The sequence below is a fragment of the Triturus cristatus genome, chromosome 4_2 (assembly GCF_964204655.1).
Source record: "Triturus cristatus chromosome 4_2, aTriCri1.1, whole genome shotgun sequence".
NCBI lineage: Eukaryota > Metazoa > Chordata > Amphibia > Caudata > Salamandridae > Triturus > Triturus cristatus.
In genome coordinates, this window is record NC_140586.1 from 299197113 (window position 1) to 299215358 (window position 18246).

General features: G+C 43.7%; 1 protein-coding gene across 2 annotated transcripts in view; it reads right to left on the bottom strand.

Moving 5' to 3' along the window:
* COP1 (COP1 E3 ubiquitin ligase) overlaps window positions 1–18246 on the bottom strand; it is a 689508-nt gene that overhangs the window by 308722 nt on the left and 362540 nt on the right. For both annotated transcript variants that reach the window (XM_085601600.1, XM_085601601.1), the window contains exon 14: window positions 11817–11898. In XM_085601600.1, the coding sequence (XP_085457726.1) occupies window positions 11817–11898 (82 nt within the window). The remainder of the gene's footprint in view (window positions 1–11816; window positions 11899–18246) is intronic.

The window sequence follows — 18246 nt, forward strand, 5'->3', positions numbered from 1 at the left end:
TTACAATAAATTCTGAAGCCACAAATAAAAGCCAAATGCTTTCAAAACACATGTGTGCTGGCCAAAGAAATTTAAAATTTCAAGACTGATGAGACATTCTGTGCAGCTCAATTCGATCTGATAAATCGATCTGAAATTTGTAGCTTATATCGGTTGCACCAGAGAACTCCCTGGTAACCAATGCCTACACAGAAAAAGCCAAAGCTAATAATAACTGGATCAATCCGGTTAAACTCAATCATAATCTTGCCTCAAATCAATCAAGACATAAGAACAACAATTTTGAAAACCCATGCATAAAAGAGAATGCGCAAAGTGATGGTCTGATCAATCTAAAAAATACATATATACAAAGTTATTCCTTGTGAAAGTGCTGATTAATATAGAGGAGGGGACATAAGAAAGAAAAACAACAACAAATTAACAACAAATTTGTGAAATACATAACAGCTGGATGGATAAAGCTGTCATGATAATCTATATACTCAGGAGGAAAAACGAGGTTAAATAGATTTTGGAAGCTGCAGAAAAACGTATTAAGAATGGGTAACTCAGAGTACGTCAGCGAAAGACAAATATATATATATATATATATACTTACACACGCATAAGTGCATATGAATGTGTGTGTGTGTGTATATATATTTTTTAACTACTGGCGGTCGCCAGTAGGTAGTTATAGTTAGGACCTATTAGCCATAGGAAATTCGCAATATTCTATTTGGAATAACTTTGGCGCCGGTTGACGAATCTTCGCAAAATTTTCAAAATGGTGGGGCGCTCGGGTCCGCTCCTATCCTGAAAGTCTCGGGGTGATTCGTCAAGCGGGGGCCGAGAAAAAAGGGGGGTCCCAAAACGTGTTTTCCCCATGCAATTTTCCATAGGAACCTTTAATTGCAGCTACAGCCCGAAACTGCTGAACGGAATTACACCAAATTGGGCAAAGAGGTAGCCCTTGGTTCACACTCGTGCCTTTTGGTTAAATGGTGTAAATCCGTTCAGTAGTTCCTGAGAGAATGAAAAGTAAAATCACATACATATCTATGGCCTCGGAGGGTCCACGTACCCTCCCGATCACGAGCTGTATGCTAATTGGCTGTCAACACTCCAAACCAGGAAGTGTTGGCAGCCATATTGTGCCTCGGTAGAACCGAGGCACAAGAAACCTAAGAAAAAACTGTAAATAACGTGAAAAGGGGGCAGGGTAGAAACACTCTGACCCCCTAGGCCTGCTCAGGGGGGTCCCAAAAGGACCCCCAGGGCCAAAAAAAAGCAAAAATCGGCGAGATTTGCGCACCCAGCGCGAATTTCGGCCGAAATTAAAAATACAAGCGCTCGCCATGACGTATACTTTTGGCTTTTTCGCCCGTCCCACTTGGCCTCGCCTGCTTTCCTTCTGAAGTAAAAGGTTTCTTATCTTTATGGGGCCATGTGTTTGGCACCATAAAGATAAGAAACCTTTTACTTCAGAAGGAAAGCAGGCGTGGCGGTCCAAGTGGGACAGCAGAAAAAGCCGAACGAAACTGTCACAACCAACTCTTTTCCAATGGCTGGCTACCGTTTAGCATAAATGGTGACGCCAGCCAATAGAAAAGAGGGGCGGGGCTTAATGCCCTTTAAACAAAATACCCCAAATCATTAAATCTCCCAAGCGCAGCCTACGCCTGGCGAGACCTAAAAACGAAGCGCGGGCTCCCGCCTTTCCTTGGTAATTAGCCCCCGGGGGCCAATTCGCGGGGGCATGATCAAAAAATCCACCCCACACTGCCCCGGGAACCGCCACCCCTGGGGCAGAGTATTAATATTTGCGGGGGGGGGCACACAGCGCCCTCCCGCAGCGCCGGGGTCCGCCACCCCCCAGGGCTTGTAAATGTAATGATGGAGGCCCCCCTAGCCCCGGAGACCGCCACCCCCCGGGGCTCGATTTAATTTTTGATTGAGGGGGGGGCACACTGCCCCCCGGGGACCGCCACCCCCCGGGGCTTTATTTTTTAAAAAGACATACCCTGGGGGGGAGGTTCAAGCACCCCCCCCCACACGCCCCGGGGACCACCACCCCCAGGGCCTTGTAGATGGTGGGAGGGGGGCTGCGCGGTCCCCCTCCTGGAGCCTTGTGATGGCCCTGGTGACTGCCACCCCCCAGGGCCGGCTCCTGCAGTGTCCCGGGGTTCCCACCCCCGAGACACTGCTGTTTGCTATGGCAGAGTGGGAGCCTCCCGGCTCCTGCCCTGTCATAGCAAACTGCTTTGCTATTTGGAAGAGAGAGCAGGAAACCTGCTCTCTCTTCCAAATAACAAAGCAAATTGCTTTTCCACAGGGGGAGCTGCATCATAGCAGCTCCCCGTGTGGAAATGCAATGCCGGCTCCCGCAGGAGGCGGGGAGCCGGCGGGACCGTGGGGGGATTGGGGACCCCCCCACGGTTCCCAACGGAGAGGGTCAGCCCCAGGGGATGGGGTTCCCGGGGCTACAAGTGGCCCGGGAGGGGGGCCACGCGCATCCCTCCCCAAAATGAAAAATAATAATAAATAAAAAAAGGCCGGCCCCGGGGGATGTGGTGCCCGGGGCCATAAATGGCCTAAGGAGTGGGGCAAGGCAGCCCCCTCCAATATGAAAAATATTTTTTTAAAGGGCCATGCCCCGGGGGATGTGGTCCCCGGGGCCGATTATGGCCTCGGGAGGGGGCCACGTGTCCCCCTTCCCGATATTTTCATTAAAGGGGGCAGGCCATGGGGAATGGGGTCCCCAGTGCCAAAAAATTAGAAAAAGAAGGGGGGCTACACAGCCCCCCTTCTTAAAAAAAAGAAGAAAAGACCACGCCCCATTCTTGCAGCACTCTGCAAACATGACCCCTGGCGTGTTTGCAGATGGGGAACGAATTCCTCTAGAATACGGGGGGTCCCTGGGGGCAAACTAGCCCACCAGGAACCTCCAGTATGCACCAGGGGGCTGCGTTGCAGAGAGGTGTTCTGAGGCCACGCCCCTTTTTACACCTCTCTGCAACGCAGCTCTGTGGCACTTAATGGAGGTAGCTGGTGGGCTAGTTGCACCCCAGGGACCCTCAGGATTCAAGGGAAGTTAATCCCCCAACTTAAAACACACCACGGGGCGCGTTTGCACAGTGGTGAAGGGAGGGGGCGGGTCCTGAGGTGATATGTGTGCCAACACGCCCTGTGGCGCGTTTTAAGTTCAGGAATCAATTCCTCTTCAATCCTGAGGGCTCCTGGGGGCCAACTAGCCCACCAGGTACCTCCAGCTAGTTGGCCCCCAGAGACCCTCAGGATTGAGGAGGAATTAATTCCCCAACTTAAAACGCACCACAGGGTGTGTTTGCAGACATGTCACCTCAGGCCACGCCCCCTTACTTGGCCACTGTGCAAACGCGCCCCGTGGCGCGTTTTAAGTTAGGGGATTAACTCTCTTTCAATACTGAGGGTCCCTGAGGGCCAACTATCCCAACAGGTATCTCCAGCATGTACCAGGGAGCTGCGTTGCAGACAGGTGTTCAGAGGCCATGCCCCTTTTTACACCTCTCTGGAACGCAGCTCTATGGCGCTTACTGGAGGTACCTAGTGGGCTAGTTTGACCCTAGGGACCCTTAAGATTCAAAGGGACTTAATCTCTCAACTTAGAACGGCCACAGGCCGTGTTTATACAGTGGTGAAGGGAGGGGACTGGGCCCGAGGTGACGTATGCAAACACGCCCTGTGGCGCGTTTTAAGTTGGGGAAATAATTCCCCTTCAATCCTGAGCGACCCTGGGGACCAACTAGCCCACCAGGTGCTTCCAATAAGTGCCATTGTGCTTCGTTGCAGAGAGGTGGTCCAGGCCGTGCCCCTTTTTACACCTCTCTGCAACGCAGCTCTGTGGCGCTTACTGGAGGTACCTAGTGGGCTAGTTTGTTAGTTGGACCCAAGGGACACTCAGGATTCAAGGGGACTTAATCTCCCAAACTAAAACGGCCACAGGGCGCGTTTACACAGTGGTGAAGGGAGGGGATGGTGTAGGAAAGTGGTTCTATATATACTGGACCACAGTAAAGTCAGCCGAACTACAAATTCCGATTTACTCACCTGTTATCAGTGTGGAGTTTTGGAACTTTGAAATATTCCTCTAAAATCAACCGTACTACGAATTCCGATTTACTCACCTGTTATTAGGAGAGACCTCAGTGCTGCATCTTTGAGCCCAGTACTGATCCTGAAAAGTAATTCTAACCGTACTTACCAGTAACTTGAATTTCCTTCCATAGGCTAACATTGACTGGTTTCACTTGAAAATTCTTCTAAGTGTGGAGTTTTGGAACTTTAAAATATTCCTCTAAAATCAACCGTACTACGAATTCCGATTTACTCACCTGTTATTAGGAGAGACCCCAGTGCTGCATCTTTGAGCCCAGTACTGATCCTGCAAAGTAATTCTAACACTTATAAATTCACCCAGGCACTCTCCTTCCAGTACTCTAATCATTCAGTGAGTATTCAAGTACTTATGCAGCGAGCCATGCATTAGCGCATGGACCGCCTCAAACGCCTATCCACTATGCATGCAGTCCTCTAACCACCTACACACTTGTCTTTTACACCTTCAATTCCCCAGTCAGTATCCATACACTTCCAGCAAACACCCCGTCACTCCCCTTGCACTCCTCTAGCGACCCATTCAGCACCATGTACTAATCCATTCACTGCGCCAAAACCCAACCACTTATAAATTCACCCAGGCACTCTCCTTGCAGTACTCTAATCATTCAGTCAGTACCCAAGTACTCATGCACTGAGCCAGGCCTTAGCACATGGACTGCTTCAAACCCCAATCCACTATGCATGCAGTCCCCTAACTAACCAACACACTTATAGTTCTGCACTTTTACAGTCAACAAAAAAACCAATATTTCAGTTTCAATATTTTAAAAAACATTTTTATTTCCATTTTTATTAAAAATATATGATGTAATTTAAAAAATAAAATATGTAAAAATAAACAGTTAAAAAACTGTAGAAAATCAGTATAAAAAAATACATATAACTATTATTACATTTAAAAATTATCATTTAAAGAACCTTTGAAATTCACTGAAAAAAACATAGGTTTCAGACATGTTATAGTTAGGAATTAGCATTTAAAAAACCTTAGAAATTCACTGAAAAAACCATACGTTTCAGGGCTGTTATAGTTAGCTGGACATTTCACTCGTACAAAACCATTGAAATGCCTCCGTTATAGTTAGTTCTGCTAACTATAACTCGCGCGCCCACAATCCACTGCTGATGATGTCACATATTACATCATTCATGACATGTCAGTGACATCATTGATGACATCTCAAATGACATCGCTGATGACATCACCGATGACTTCATCCACTTAACTATCAGATACACCTCATCATACAGTAGTATAACCTTTCATCACACACTGTAAAATACAGAGTACCATATTTGAATCCATTGACACACCAATAAAAGTTTCTAAAAACCCACTCAGTGATTCCTAGATCTACACACACATCTAATCACTTACCTATAGATTCACTCATACATGCTGTCAGTGATCAATAGAACACTATCAAATATACTTATACACCTATATCGACATTACACACCAGCACACATCCTATTCACTTATGCAGTCATCCTACTCACTTATGCAAACAATGGATCATGCTTACATTTACTCAGCTACACACTTATACAAACACCACTTCATTTATTCATATAGATAGTAGCTCATACTTAGTGCAGTATAAAATCACTATTACAAGTATACAGTTATCCATACAGTTACTCATACAATCAATGAGTCTTATGTATACTTATTTATATACAACTGTCACATACACTGCCTTTTATTTTTCTAGTTTGTTGGACATGTACCACTGAGAGATATATTTTCTCATCACCACATCCATAAAGATAGTCACTCACCCAAACAACTGTTATAACATGTAGTCTTAACCTCATATACCTACTGAATCAACTATTCAGACATCTTTGGGCAGTCACACACCCCCCACCGAACCACACACACATTCACTCTCCCATACAAATGCTCAGTTAACTAATCAATAACTAATATAGACTTTCACATAGCTAGTAACCAACTGGTGCAGCAGTTTACACAACAACTGACAAAGTGATACAGATATTCACACAGTTTAGTCACTAGCCAATATATTTAGTGAGACACTATAAATTAGTCAAGTAAACAGTCAATCACACTGCTACTAAATCCTCCATCCAGATATTTATATTTATATATCCACTCATTCTTCAATGCAGATTGCTATATATATATAATACATATGTAAATAACGAACCAAACCACATTCACTGGATGATGTCATCAGTGATGTCATTTGAGATGTCATCAGTGATGTCACTGACCATGTCATGAATGATGTAATATGTGACATCATCAGCAGTGGATTGCGGGCGCGCGAGTTATAGTTAGCAGAATTAACTATAACGGAGGAATTTCAATGGTTTTGTACGAGTGAAATGTCCAGCTAACTATAACAGCCCTGAAACCTATGTTTTTTTCAGTGAATATATATATATATATATATATATATATATATATTCACTTAAAAAACCATAGGTTTCACACAGGTTATAGTTAGGTGGACATTTCACTCGTAAAAAACCAATGAAATTCCCCCGTTATAGTTAGTTCAGATAACTATAACTCGCGCGCCCGCAATCCACTGCTCATGACGTCACATATTACATCACTCATGACATGGTCAGTGGCATCACTCATGACATCACTGATGACATCATCCTTGTGATAGAGTGGCGGTCGCGCAAGTTATAGTTATCTGAATTAACTATATTGGGGGAATTTCACTGGTTTTTTACGAGTGAAATGTCCACCTAACTATAACCTGTGTGAAACCTATGGTTTTTTAAGTGAATTTGCAAGGTTTTTTAAATGCTAATTCCTAACTATAACGTGTGTGAAACCTATGGTTTTTTAAGTGAATTCGTACGGTTTTTTAAATGCTAAGTTATGTATTTATTAATATATATATTTTTTAAAGGTTTTCCACCGTGCGCGCACCGTGCGCGCGCGTTGGGGGAACGGTGCACTGCGCGCACCGTGCGCGCACCCCGCAATTTTTATAAAAAAAATTAAAATGTTTATTTCAACCATGGGGGTCCTTCTGTGACCCCCTGACAAAGGCTAGGGGGTCAGGAACTCTCTTCCCTGCCCCCTTTTCATGTTTTCCACCTTTTTTCCCCCTTTCCTTTTCAGTGCGAGAGACAAAATGGCGGCCGACACTTCCTGATTTCGACCGATTCGAATGTTGACTGACATCTAACAACCAATCAGAATTTCGCTCGCGTACGGCACGTGCGCACGTATAGATATTTATATGCTTTTAAATGCTATTTTCTCAGGAAATACTGAACAGATTGACACCAGACCTGCAAAAGGCACTTCCCTGACCGGAGGACTACCTCTCTGCCAAATTTCAAGTAATTCTGTTCAGCCGTTCGGGCTGTACCTTCGACTAAAGGTCCTATGGAAAAATGAATGGGGAAAACGTGTTTTGGGACCCCCCTTTTTTCTCGGCCCCCGCTTGACGAATCACCCTGAGACTTTCAGAGTAGGAGCTGAGCGGAGCGCCCCATTAGTTTTGAAAATTTTGCGAAGATTCGTCAACCGGCGCCAAAGTTATTCAAAATAGAATTTTGAGATTTCCTATGGAAACACGGTCCTAACTATAGCTATCTACTGCCGACCGCCAGTAGATAATATATTAAAGACACATGTATGTATGTATATATATATATATATATATATATATATATACACACATCTCCTTAAAACCCGACAACCCCTCCACCCATACCCAATCTAAAATTACCCTTGCCACCCACAAACCCATGCCCACCCTAAACCTTAAAATTACCCTTGCCAGCCCAAAACCCATACCCAGCCTAAACTCTAAAGTTACCCTTGCCACCCAAAAACCCATACCCATTTTAAACCCTGAAATTAACCCTGCCATCCCTGAACCGATATCCACGCTAAACCCTAAAAATGTCCACCTAAACCCTTTAAAATAAAACTGGAAAACCAAAGGTTACGGCACGTTATAGTTAGGCTCAGATGTCACTCGTACAAAACCAGTGAAATTCAGCATTATGGTTGCCTGAGTTAGCTAGAACTTACGCCTCGGCAATGTACTGCTCATGACCTCACATATTACATCACTCATGACATGGCCAGAGACTTTGATGACATCTCAATTGAGATCTACCACTGAGTGGAAGTATTTTGTAAGAGTTTATGATTGTTAAACATATTTACTATGGTACTACAAAAGTTAACCTAGTGTGCTAGGTGTACTACTAATGAGTGATACTACTTCGGATATATATATTATGTCAGTGGCTGTCTGACTATGTATCCTTGTGCGTATGGATGAGTGTGTGGCTGGATGTGTGTATAAGTGGGAGTGTAAGTAGCTGTGTGGGTTAGTGAGATGCTGTGTGAGTGGCTGTATTGGTGAGTAAGTGGTGTCGGTGGGTGAATGGAGGTGTGAGTGGCTCCATGGGTGGGTAAGTGGGTGTGTAGTGACTGTATGGGTGAGTGAGTGGGTGTCTGAATGACTGTATCGGTGAGTGACTGGGTGTAAAAGTGGCTGTATAGGTGAGTGAGTGGCTGAGTCCGTGTTTGGTTAAGTAAGTCGGTGTGTGAGTGGCTGAATTGGAGAGTGTGTGTGTGTGAATGGCTGTATGGGTGAGTAAGCAGATATGTGTGAGTGCTTGTATGCATGTGTGAATGGGTATGTAAGTGGTTGAGTGGGTGTTTGAGGGCTTGTATGGGTGAGTGAGTGGCTGTGTTGTGAGGCTGATTGGCTGAGTGGGTGACTTTGCAGGTAAATAAGTGGGTGTATGAGTAACTGTATGAGTGGGTGTATGGTAATGCGACTAGCGGTATGGGTGAGTGACTGGTTGTATGAGTGGCTGTATGGGTGAGTGAATGGTTGTGTCAGTGGCTGTACAAGTGAGTGGGTTTGTAAGTGGCTATATGGAGAGGTGAGTGGGTATGTGAGTACTGGCATAGGTCTGTGAATGGGTATGTGAGTGGTCGTGTGGGTGTGTGAATGGGCGTATGCGAGGTTGTATGGCAGTATGAGCGTTTGGGAGTGGTTCTGTGGATGATGTCATTTGAGATATCAGTGATGTCACTGGCCATGTCATGAGTGATGTAATATATGAGGTCATGTGCAGTGCATTGTGGGGGTGCAAGTTATAGTTAGCTCAGTTAACAATAACTGCTGAACTTCACTGATTTTGTACAAGTGAAATCTGAGCCTAGCTATAACATCCCTATAACCTTTGTTTTTTTAAGTTAATTTGCAAGGTTTTAATTTTATTTCCTAGCTATAACCACTAACCTTTGCCACTGAGTATGTGAGTGAGTGAGTGAATGAGTGTCTCATTGAGTGTATGAGTGTCTGAGAAGGTTTGTAAGTGGGTGTGAGAGAGTATGAGTGGGGCTGTAAGTGGGTGTATGAGTAGATCTGTGAGTGGATGAGAGAGAATATGAGTGATTCTGTAAGTGGGTGCATGTGTCTGTGAATGGGTGGACGTGTCTGAGCTTGTCTGTGAGTGGGTGCATGAGTGCCTGAATGGGTTCTGCTTGTTTTCTGCCTTTTTTGCTTACTTCTTACATTTATTTTGCCGTTTTCTGCTCATTTCGGACCTTTATTTTGCCTTTTTCTGCTAGTTTCTGAGCTTTATTTCGCCTATTTCTGCTGTTTCGGACCTTCATTTTGCCTCTTTTTGCTTGTTTCTGTCCTTTATTTTGCCTCTTTCTGCTCGTTTCTGACTTTTATTTTGCCTCTTTTGGATCTCTACTTTCCCTATTTCTGCTAGTTTCTAACCCTTGTTTTGCCTTTTTCGTCTCATTCTGTCCTTTATTTTGCCTCTTTCCTTTCGTTTCTGACCTTTTCTGCTCATTTCTGTCCTTATATTTTGCCTCTTTCTGTTCATTTATAACCTTTATTTTATTTCCTGCATTCTGCATCACTGGGTGCCCTTGAGCGAACCCAGGGCCCCCAGTGAGCATTGTTATGGACAGCGGGGGGAGCTGCAATGCCCCTGCGGTCCTTGGAATTGCTCCTACATGAAGGGAGCTGCAAAACATGCAGCTCCCTGCTTTGCCAGAGCAATACTTTTGTCTGTTTCCCTGCTCGTTTGAGGGCGAGCAAGGAAACAGATGAAAACTCCACTTCTAGCAAGTGGGAGCGGATTCACAGCTTCCACTTGCTGGGAGCGGAAAGTTTGGTTTTACTTCGCAGAAGCTGTCATAGCTCGGGAAACAGCTATTACAATGCGGCCATTACCACGCTTTACATTTACAACGTGCACCTTAAAACGCGACTACCTTTACCAGGCATGATTCTACAACAAGTATGCCTTATCATATATGCTTTTACAACGATTTTCTTTGTAATGGCGATAAAGGCATATGCATAGTAAAGGTAATCAGTGCTCTAGGCTCGGCACACAACTCCTTCGGAGCGAATGGGCAGGGGTGAGGGATGTTTGTGGTAAGTCGTCAGGATGGCAAAGGGACCAGGAAGTGGCTTGGTGAGTAGTTTTCAGGGCTGGGGGGCTGGTTTTAGGGCTCATGCAGGTGCGAGTATTCTGGTCAGGGCTGGAGGCCGGATTTGAGGGGTCACAGCTGGGGACAGTGTTGGCACAATAGACGTTTTAGCGCTCAGGTCCCAGATTGGGTTCAGCAGTAAATTTGTGGAGGCCAGCTCAGGGCTGGGGACAAGGTCGTTGTTAGGGTTGGGGGCTGGGTTTTAGGGCTCAGGACGGGAGAAGGATGGTTTTCAGGGCTGGGGGAGAAGGAATGAGTGGTGTATATGGCTTAGGGAAGAGGCTTTGGATCTGCAGGCTGGGAAGGGGCCGTGGTGGGTACCGGTCTTAGGGTTCATGCGTTTTTAGGTTTCGGGGCATGGGAAGGGCCGTGGCAGGTGCCAGCGGTTAACACATAGGTACCATTACCACACGTAACCTTTACCACGTATATGCCTTTACCATTCATGCCTTTATATCTATATACATTTAAAATGCAAGCCTATACTCACCCAAAACCCTAAAAAAAAACGTTATATATATATATATATATATATATATATATATATACACACACACACACACACACACACACACACACACACATATATATATATATACATACACACACACACACTCACTGAATACTTACATTTAAAATGCATATGCCTTTACTATTCATGCCTTTCCAACAAAATACATTGTAACGGTTGTGCGTGGTATAGGCATATATGTTGTAAAATTCTGCGAAGTAATGGTTGCAGAAAGTGAAAACAAAGTTAAGCCAGCATGCACCTTCCAAACAGAAGCCAGCAAATAAGATTGACAATAAAGTCAACAAATGTTAAGCAATTGGCAGACTCTCAGCCCACTGTGTGAAAACAAAATGTCTTACAACGACAACGCATGAGATGTCTGAGGTGAGACCTAAAAAGGAAGGGTTACAGTCAGCAGTACTAGATGTGAGGCATCAATAGCGTGCCTGGTCATTTGTGAATTGATGAAAACTAAGGAACCAGTTGAAAATGTGCATAGAAAAGGGACTATGTTTTATAGTGTTCAACTGAGGAAAAAGTGGCCATGATGTTCTTGCTGGAAGTCTCCAGTTTTAACTTGTTTTCTTGAATGTGCTCATTTTCAAAGTTTAAGCCCGGACCTTAGTTTAACATGGTTTTCTTTATTACATAAAATAACACAAACCACTACAGACAAACCTTTGGCATCGTCGGAACCGGAAGCCAGAAGTTTGGGGTCCATCAAGTTGAAATCAACACTCCAACACCTCTTCTCATGCTCCTTTAAAAAAAAAAATGCAACACTTCAAAATGGACTTTCTTACTTTATGGCTGGGCCAGTCCATCAATAATGTTCAAGATATAAAGAGGTCATGTAAAACAGGGTAATATGCAAACAAAAAATGTAAACATAGAAATATATTTTGTTCCAGCACTTCAAGTTAGCCTATAAGGCAGGGCCCCTAGATGTTGAGGGCAAGATGGAGGGCTTTCTGGCTCGGGCGGCGCTCCCAGAGTTGCAAATGACAGACAGCCATGTTAGAATTGGAAAAGGACCTCTTAGTGGCGGAGGTGGGCGAGGCCATTAAGGCTCTATGCAAATATAAAGCCCCTGGCTTGGATGGTTTCCCAGCGGAATTTTATCAGGATTATTCCCTGACTCTCAGTGAGAAACTGCTTGAGGTTTATCAGGAAGCTAAAGTTAAAGGGTGTTTACCTCAGGCTATGAGAGAGGGAGTGGTATGCTTAATGTTGAAACCAGGAGGGGATTCTGTGGACCCACCCGCCTACAATATATGTACTGTAGATCTGTTTGGACTGCACACATTTTTATTTAATGTTGGCTGAAGATTCTCATCCGGATTTGCCAATACGCACTGTGTGTTTGTTGTTAGAGAAAAATCAATAAAATACAGTAATAAATATATATCTATTATGTAGCTTTTGTCAAACAAATAGTCTTCATAAAAAGCAAAGAGCACAGTTGCTGTTCCTGCTTTGTAGATCACTCCATATACACCTGTCTTTCTAAAGTCTTTGGCACTGCTAAGGCCCTAACAAAACGAGCAGACATATCTTCTGGAGGGATGTAGCACAGAAGAGTAGCATCCCAGTCGGAACCACCAAAGTTTCAATTGAGTGGTGGTCCTTCCAGATCACAAAGGCATGGGCAGTTTTTTAGCAATTTATTTCCTACAGTTTAATAAGATGATGCAGGATATGAAAAGACTTGACACAATGGCATTATCAAAGGATTTCAGTCTCGGAGGACGAAGTTCAGTCCAGGCACCCACTGGATCTCTTTGTATTAGAAGATATAAAGATAATATATTGAATGTTGTGGTCCGATCAGATGCCCAGGTTGCCAGCATTTATTAAGGTATTGCTTGAGGTCAACAATTCCTTATGCCTACTTGTCTTCGCCAGTGTCGAATACTTTATTTTACTTTCTGGGCTGATTTCATTCAGAGCACAGCTTCTCTCCTTCTGAAGTGTTCAGTGAGATAAAGAGAATAAGGACCTATAAGGGCTGGGTCTAGAGGTCAATGTCTTATGGTAATCACTAAAGGATTCGGCCTAAGTTTGAGAACATACCAGCAACTATTTACAATGAGCTATAGAGAATTACAAGGGTTACGGTACAGTATGCTGTAGGTTAGAGGCTTGTTTAAATTCATTATAGTGTCGAAATGATTTTCTTTGAAAATAATGGCACATGTTTTTAAATAAGCATTGCCAAAGATATCAGTCATTCCCTATGAGCAAGTAAACAATACCTCTAAAAAGGACAGATCTGACAAAGGAAGCCACCAGCACCAAACTTGCTACACTAAAGCAAATGCCATACCTTCATATTCATGTGTTCTAGAAACATTTGAGGTGGGTGCTATGGGGCAGGGATACTAGCCTCCAGACATTTAAACATAGTGGCCGCTTGTTCCATCAACAATCCCAAATGACCAGCTGGGACATTCAGAGATGATATTATAAGATACGAAGGGAACGTCTTGGGATATGCTACTGCATTTTCAGGACCCAACTTTGAAGATGCCAGAGTAGAAGATCTGTTTTTTTTATTTTCTCATTGTCCTGCTTGGAGCTAATTTCGGATTGAAAGTACCTCTTGGGATCCCAAGAATAGGACTCTCTCTAGACCCACAACACTCAGGTCAGTTGGTGGGAGATCTTTCAGTCTTTGAAGGGATTGTGTTCTTAGTGCATAAAGAAAACTCGCCCAATTAAAAACTCAAGCAGACCAAGAAGCTAGACTAAAAATAGTAAGCCTTGTTCAAAGAGTTTGTTCAATCGGATGTAACCTTAGAGACCATTTAGCTTCCTAAACAGAACTGAAAACCCTAACTGAGAAACACCACCGTTGTCCACACTGAACATGAAAACTACAGACAGTTTTATCTCCCACTGACTATTTAGAAATAATGCCCTCAACACTAAATGTAGCAGATCCAGTGCTGCAAAATGATTGCAAGGGGACAACATCCTGGATATATAAAAATACCAAAGTAAGTACAAACAGAAAGAGAACTCCAAAATAGGGCCTCTGATCTGTATACTTGGAGCTGCCTATTGAAAGGTTTGGTGTTACTGAGAGTGACTCTCTATGCCAGTGTGTTCAATTAGTGGAACAGCTTGGAAGGGCCTGTAGCTCAATCTAATGTGTATGTAAAGAATTCCTCCAAGCCATACTGTGGTTATGTCATAGGATTTGCTTACATTGCTTACATCTCTTTAAGGCAGTTCCGTTAACTACCTCCTGACCCACATTTCCCCATGCACATTTTCCTTGTTTAAATTGGCGCCACTCTTTTGTTTCTTTGGAACAGCAGCACTTTTTTAGGTTTCGCCTGCACAGCACTTGCGCTGTGTTTGTGAATCTTTTGTATTTAATATACATTGTAAAAGGGGCTTACATCCCGCCCTCACTTTTCATTGGTTGGTGTGCTTGCCACTTACTTTTCCTCCTTTTCTACTGGCTGTAGCACACGATTTCCTGTTGTTTCTTTGTGTGTTTCTCTCATCAGTCTCCCATGGCCCAAGTACTGTTTTCATCCGCTTTGTGGGAGGTTTTTTTTTAAGCGTTTACCTGCACAGCGCTTGTTTTCCATTTGTGTTAGGAGGCTTTAAAGTTTTGATTCGCCATACGATCCGGTGTCTTTCATTTGCTTCTCTTCTTTCTGTTTCACTCGGCACTGTAACTTACATTTCTTCTCCAAGGCTTGGAACGCAACCTTCTCCAAGCCTCGCTTTCAGCCCTTAAGCCCCTCCCCCAGGATTTGCATGCGATGGCGCAGCCAGAGAGCCATCCATCATTCTTTCATTTGTGGAGGCTAATCCCGGTTTCAAGTGAACCAACACACTTGTTTTTCACATTTATGTGAGTCAGTCTTAAATGTGTTACTGAGGAGCAGGTGATACAGTAAAGCATATTTGAGGAGAGACGCTGCATTAGGCTCCATTTGTTGATGCTAGGGCGTGGAGAGGCACAGAACTTCATGGTGTAGAGCTTATGTCCAAGTATTGCAGTGCCTAGGTCATGTCCCTTTCTAAAGTCAGGCTGCAGTGGTGCTAAACCACCAACAGCCGTCCTCACGAAGCTCTGAAATCCAACTGTAATGGCAAGTAGTCACCAACGCTTGTCCTCGGGAATTGGTGCCATTAGCTGCAGTGATGCCAAATCACCAATAGAGGTCCCTTGTAATGTGGAAGAGTGGCGCCCCTGCAGATCTCGCCAACAGAAGCCTGCTTCCCAGGGAAATAAGCAGCAGACTGGCCCCTCGTCAACCTACCGCCCCCTCTCACCCAACCAGGCCTGAACTAAGCTCAGAGGCCAACACTTAATTGTACTGTAGCAGCTCAACAGTAAGAGTGTTAGTGGGAGCTCCGAGCTTGGCACAACTGACAAAGCGCAGTAAACAATGATTAATATTCGAAATAAAACATGAGCCCTTAAATTAATTCCTTATTCCTCTGTCAGTGGTAAAAAGTTAACAACTAAGTACTGTGGGAATACGATTTTGATCTACCTTCACCGTCCACACTCCTATTTCTTGTCAAAGACCATTCCTAATTTAACACAGATTTCTACTTTATTTTCATACTTCTATATCAACTTAAAAGATCTCCTACAAAAATAAGAACGATCATGAGGTTATCACTGCCACTCGCAGTGCAAATGAAAACTCTCAGAGGTCATGTTTTCTGGAGCCAATAACTTCATATTGACTGGATCCATTTTTAGGTTTCGCCTGTACAGCGTTTGCGCTGTACTTTTTAGGTTTCGCCTACACAGCGCAGACCCTATTTATCCATTGTCTGTCTTTAGTTTCCACAACTTTAGTTGTGTTATGAGTTTTTTCCTCCACATGATTCTAAGTGGCTCCTGCCATATGGCTCTCATATCTTTTCTCTTTACTTGCAATAAAGGCGTATAATTCACATAAAAGCATGTACTCTGGTAAAATCAAAACGATCTTAACAAAGCAAAGTGTCCACAGTTGTAGACTACCTCAAGGCCAAAACGCCACAAGCCATCACCCACTGTTGTGGGCGTTAGATACCGTGATATCTTTTGTGGACTAGCAATTGAACACATACATTGCAAAAATTAAACAAGGTACAGGAAAGGTAGCTTACAATTAATTGTGTCGGTGATAGCACTTAAAACGTAAAAGTTCCTGATGCACTCAGGATAAATCCGCCATTTTGTAAAGAACTATTTCATAAGGACTGCATATGATTAGTGAGCTTTTCCGCTGCACTTTTTGGTTTGTCTGACACTTTTAATTGAATCTCCTCATCTCAGTACACATTTCAAGCATGCATGTGAGTTGTATGATTTTATTTTCTCCAATGTCTTTTAACTCATATTCTCGTAGTTCAGGAGTCTTCAAACTGGGTGGTGGGCCCACCTACAGGGGCCTCAAGTGATCCCCGGGGGAGCGCCAGGCTCTGGAAGAAGCCTTATGCTTATAGTAGCCATTTGTTTTAAGTGGAAAAAAATGAGCAACAATAAGCTGCTCTGTAATGGGCAATCACTAACATCTTTTATCATGTACATCCTAGTTGAGAGTATGTGTCAAAAGGGAAAGGATTCTATTTTTATTCTTCAAGACCCCCCCACCCCCGGTTCTAATAATCACACTGTGGATACTTTTACCCATCAGTAAGGCCTGTCTGACCAGAATAGTATGTTTGGTAATCATGTATTTGGTTGCATTTTTAAAATGGTAACAGAACTTAACTGCAATGTTTAAATAAGTTGAGACATATTTGAACATTGCCAATTTAATTGAATAATTATGAAAAATGTTGAAAGGGACCTGATGATTTTTATTTTTTCACCAGGGGGGCATGGCATTAAAACGTTTGAAGACCACTGTGCATAGTTTCTACGATGCCTCTTTCTATCACCTAAATCCCAACCGTACTAAAACATTTCTCACATTTTTATTTGGAGAATGTTGTGGGCTGCATTTCATTTTAGTTAAATCCTCAGCCCTTCACCAAATATCCCTGCTTTATATCACCGAAATTTGCTGCACAATATATTACCTTTCTCAAGAGACAAGTTCGAACACTTCTACACAGTTTCAGTAAGTTATATTGCATAACTACTCACCAAGCTAAAACTTACAAAAAATAACTTAATCACATAGGCGAAACCTATTGCATTTACCAATGATTGTTTTTGGTGAGGTGACTGCAACCCAGATGAGATCACTGGCTTCTGTGATCTTTTTTACAATCTATTTTTTTTAACATGGGGTATTACATAAGCCTGGGCAGAGTTAAAAAAAAACACTGTGGCGCTCCGCAAGCGGTGGAGAGTGCTGGATAAATCTCCGCAAGCGGTGGAGAGTGCTGGATAAATGCTGTTCACGGTGATTTTCATTGGCAGGTGCTTGTCTGCACTGTGCAATTATCGCGAACTGCACCATGCACAGCGCAAGCGGGCGCTGCTTCCTTTCTGCCACTCGAGTAGATTTTTACTCAAGCTGCAGCTTTCTCAACGCAAATGGACAGTTTCTCAACGTAAGCGGACGCAAGCATATGTGACCACTCGCAATGAGAAATCTGACCGCCTGCATTGAGAAATCTCACCAGGAGGTTGGTTTTCCACGCTCGCCAACTTGTCGTTGACGATTGCGAACGAGGAAAAATCTCACTGGGAGGTGCATTTTCCTCGCTTACGCCTGCCAACTTGACGAACGCGAACGAGGGAAACAAACTCAGCTAAGTGAACACCGCGTAATGCGGAAATCTCAGGAAACTCTTCGAGCGGAGTTCACCGCCCAGACTTCGTATTACCCCTATGTCCCCTGCTCCTTTTATTGGGTGCTCACCTTACCACTGCCCTATAGTTTGATGCCTATTACTAGGCAATGTTTTAGCAGGGCAGGTGATGGTCTACCTGAAATACGCAGCAGGAAAAACAGAAAGGGCACAGTGGTGGTTCCCGTTTAGTTATGTCTATATTTTATGTATGATTTTTAGGCCCCCCACACTTTAACAACTGAGTCAAACCGAGTAGCTCTACTTGATGCCTTTGGTGAGGTATATTAGGATTTAGTGGATCCAGCCTGGAGGCTGGTTTTTGATAGAGGAGCCAGCA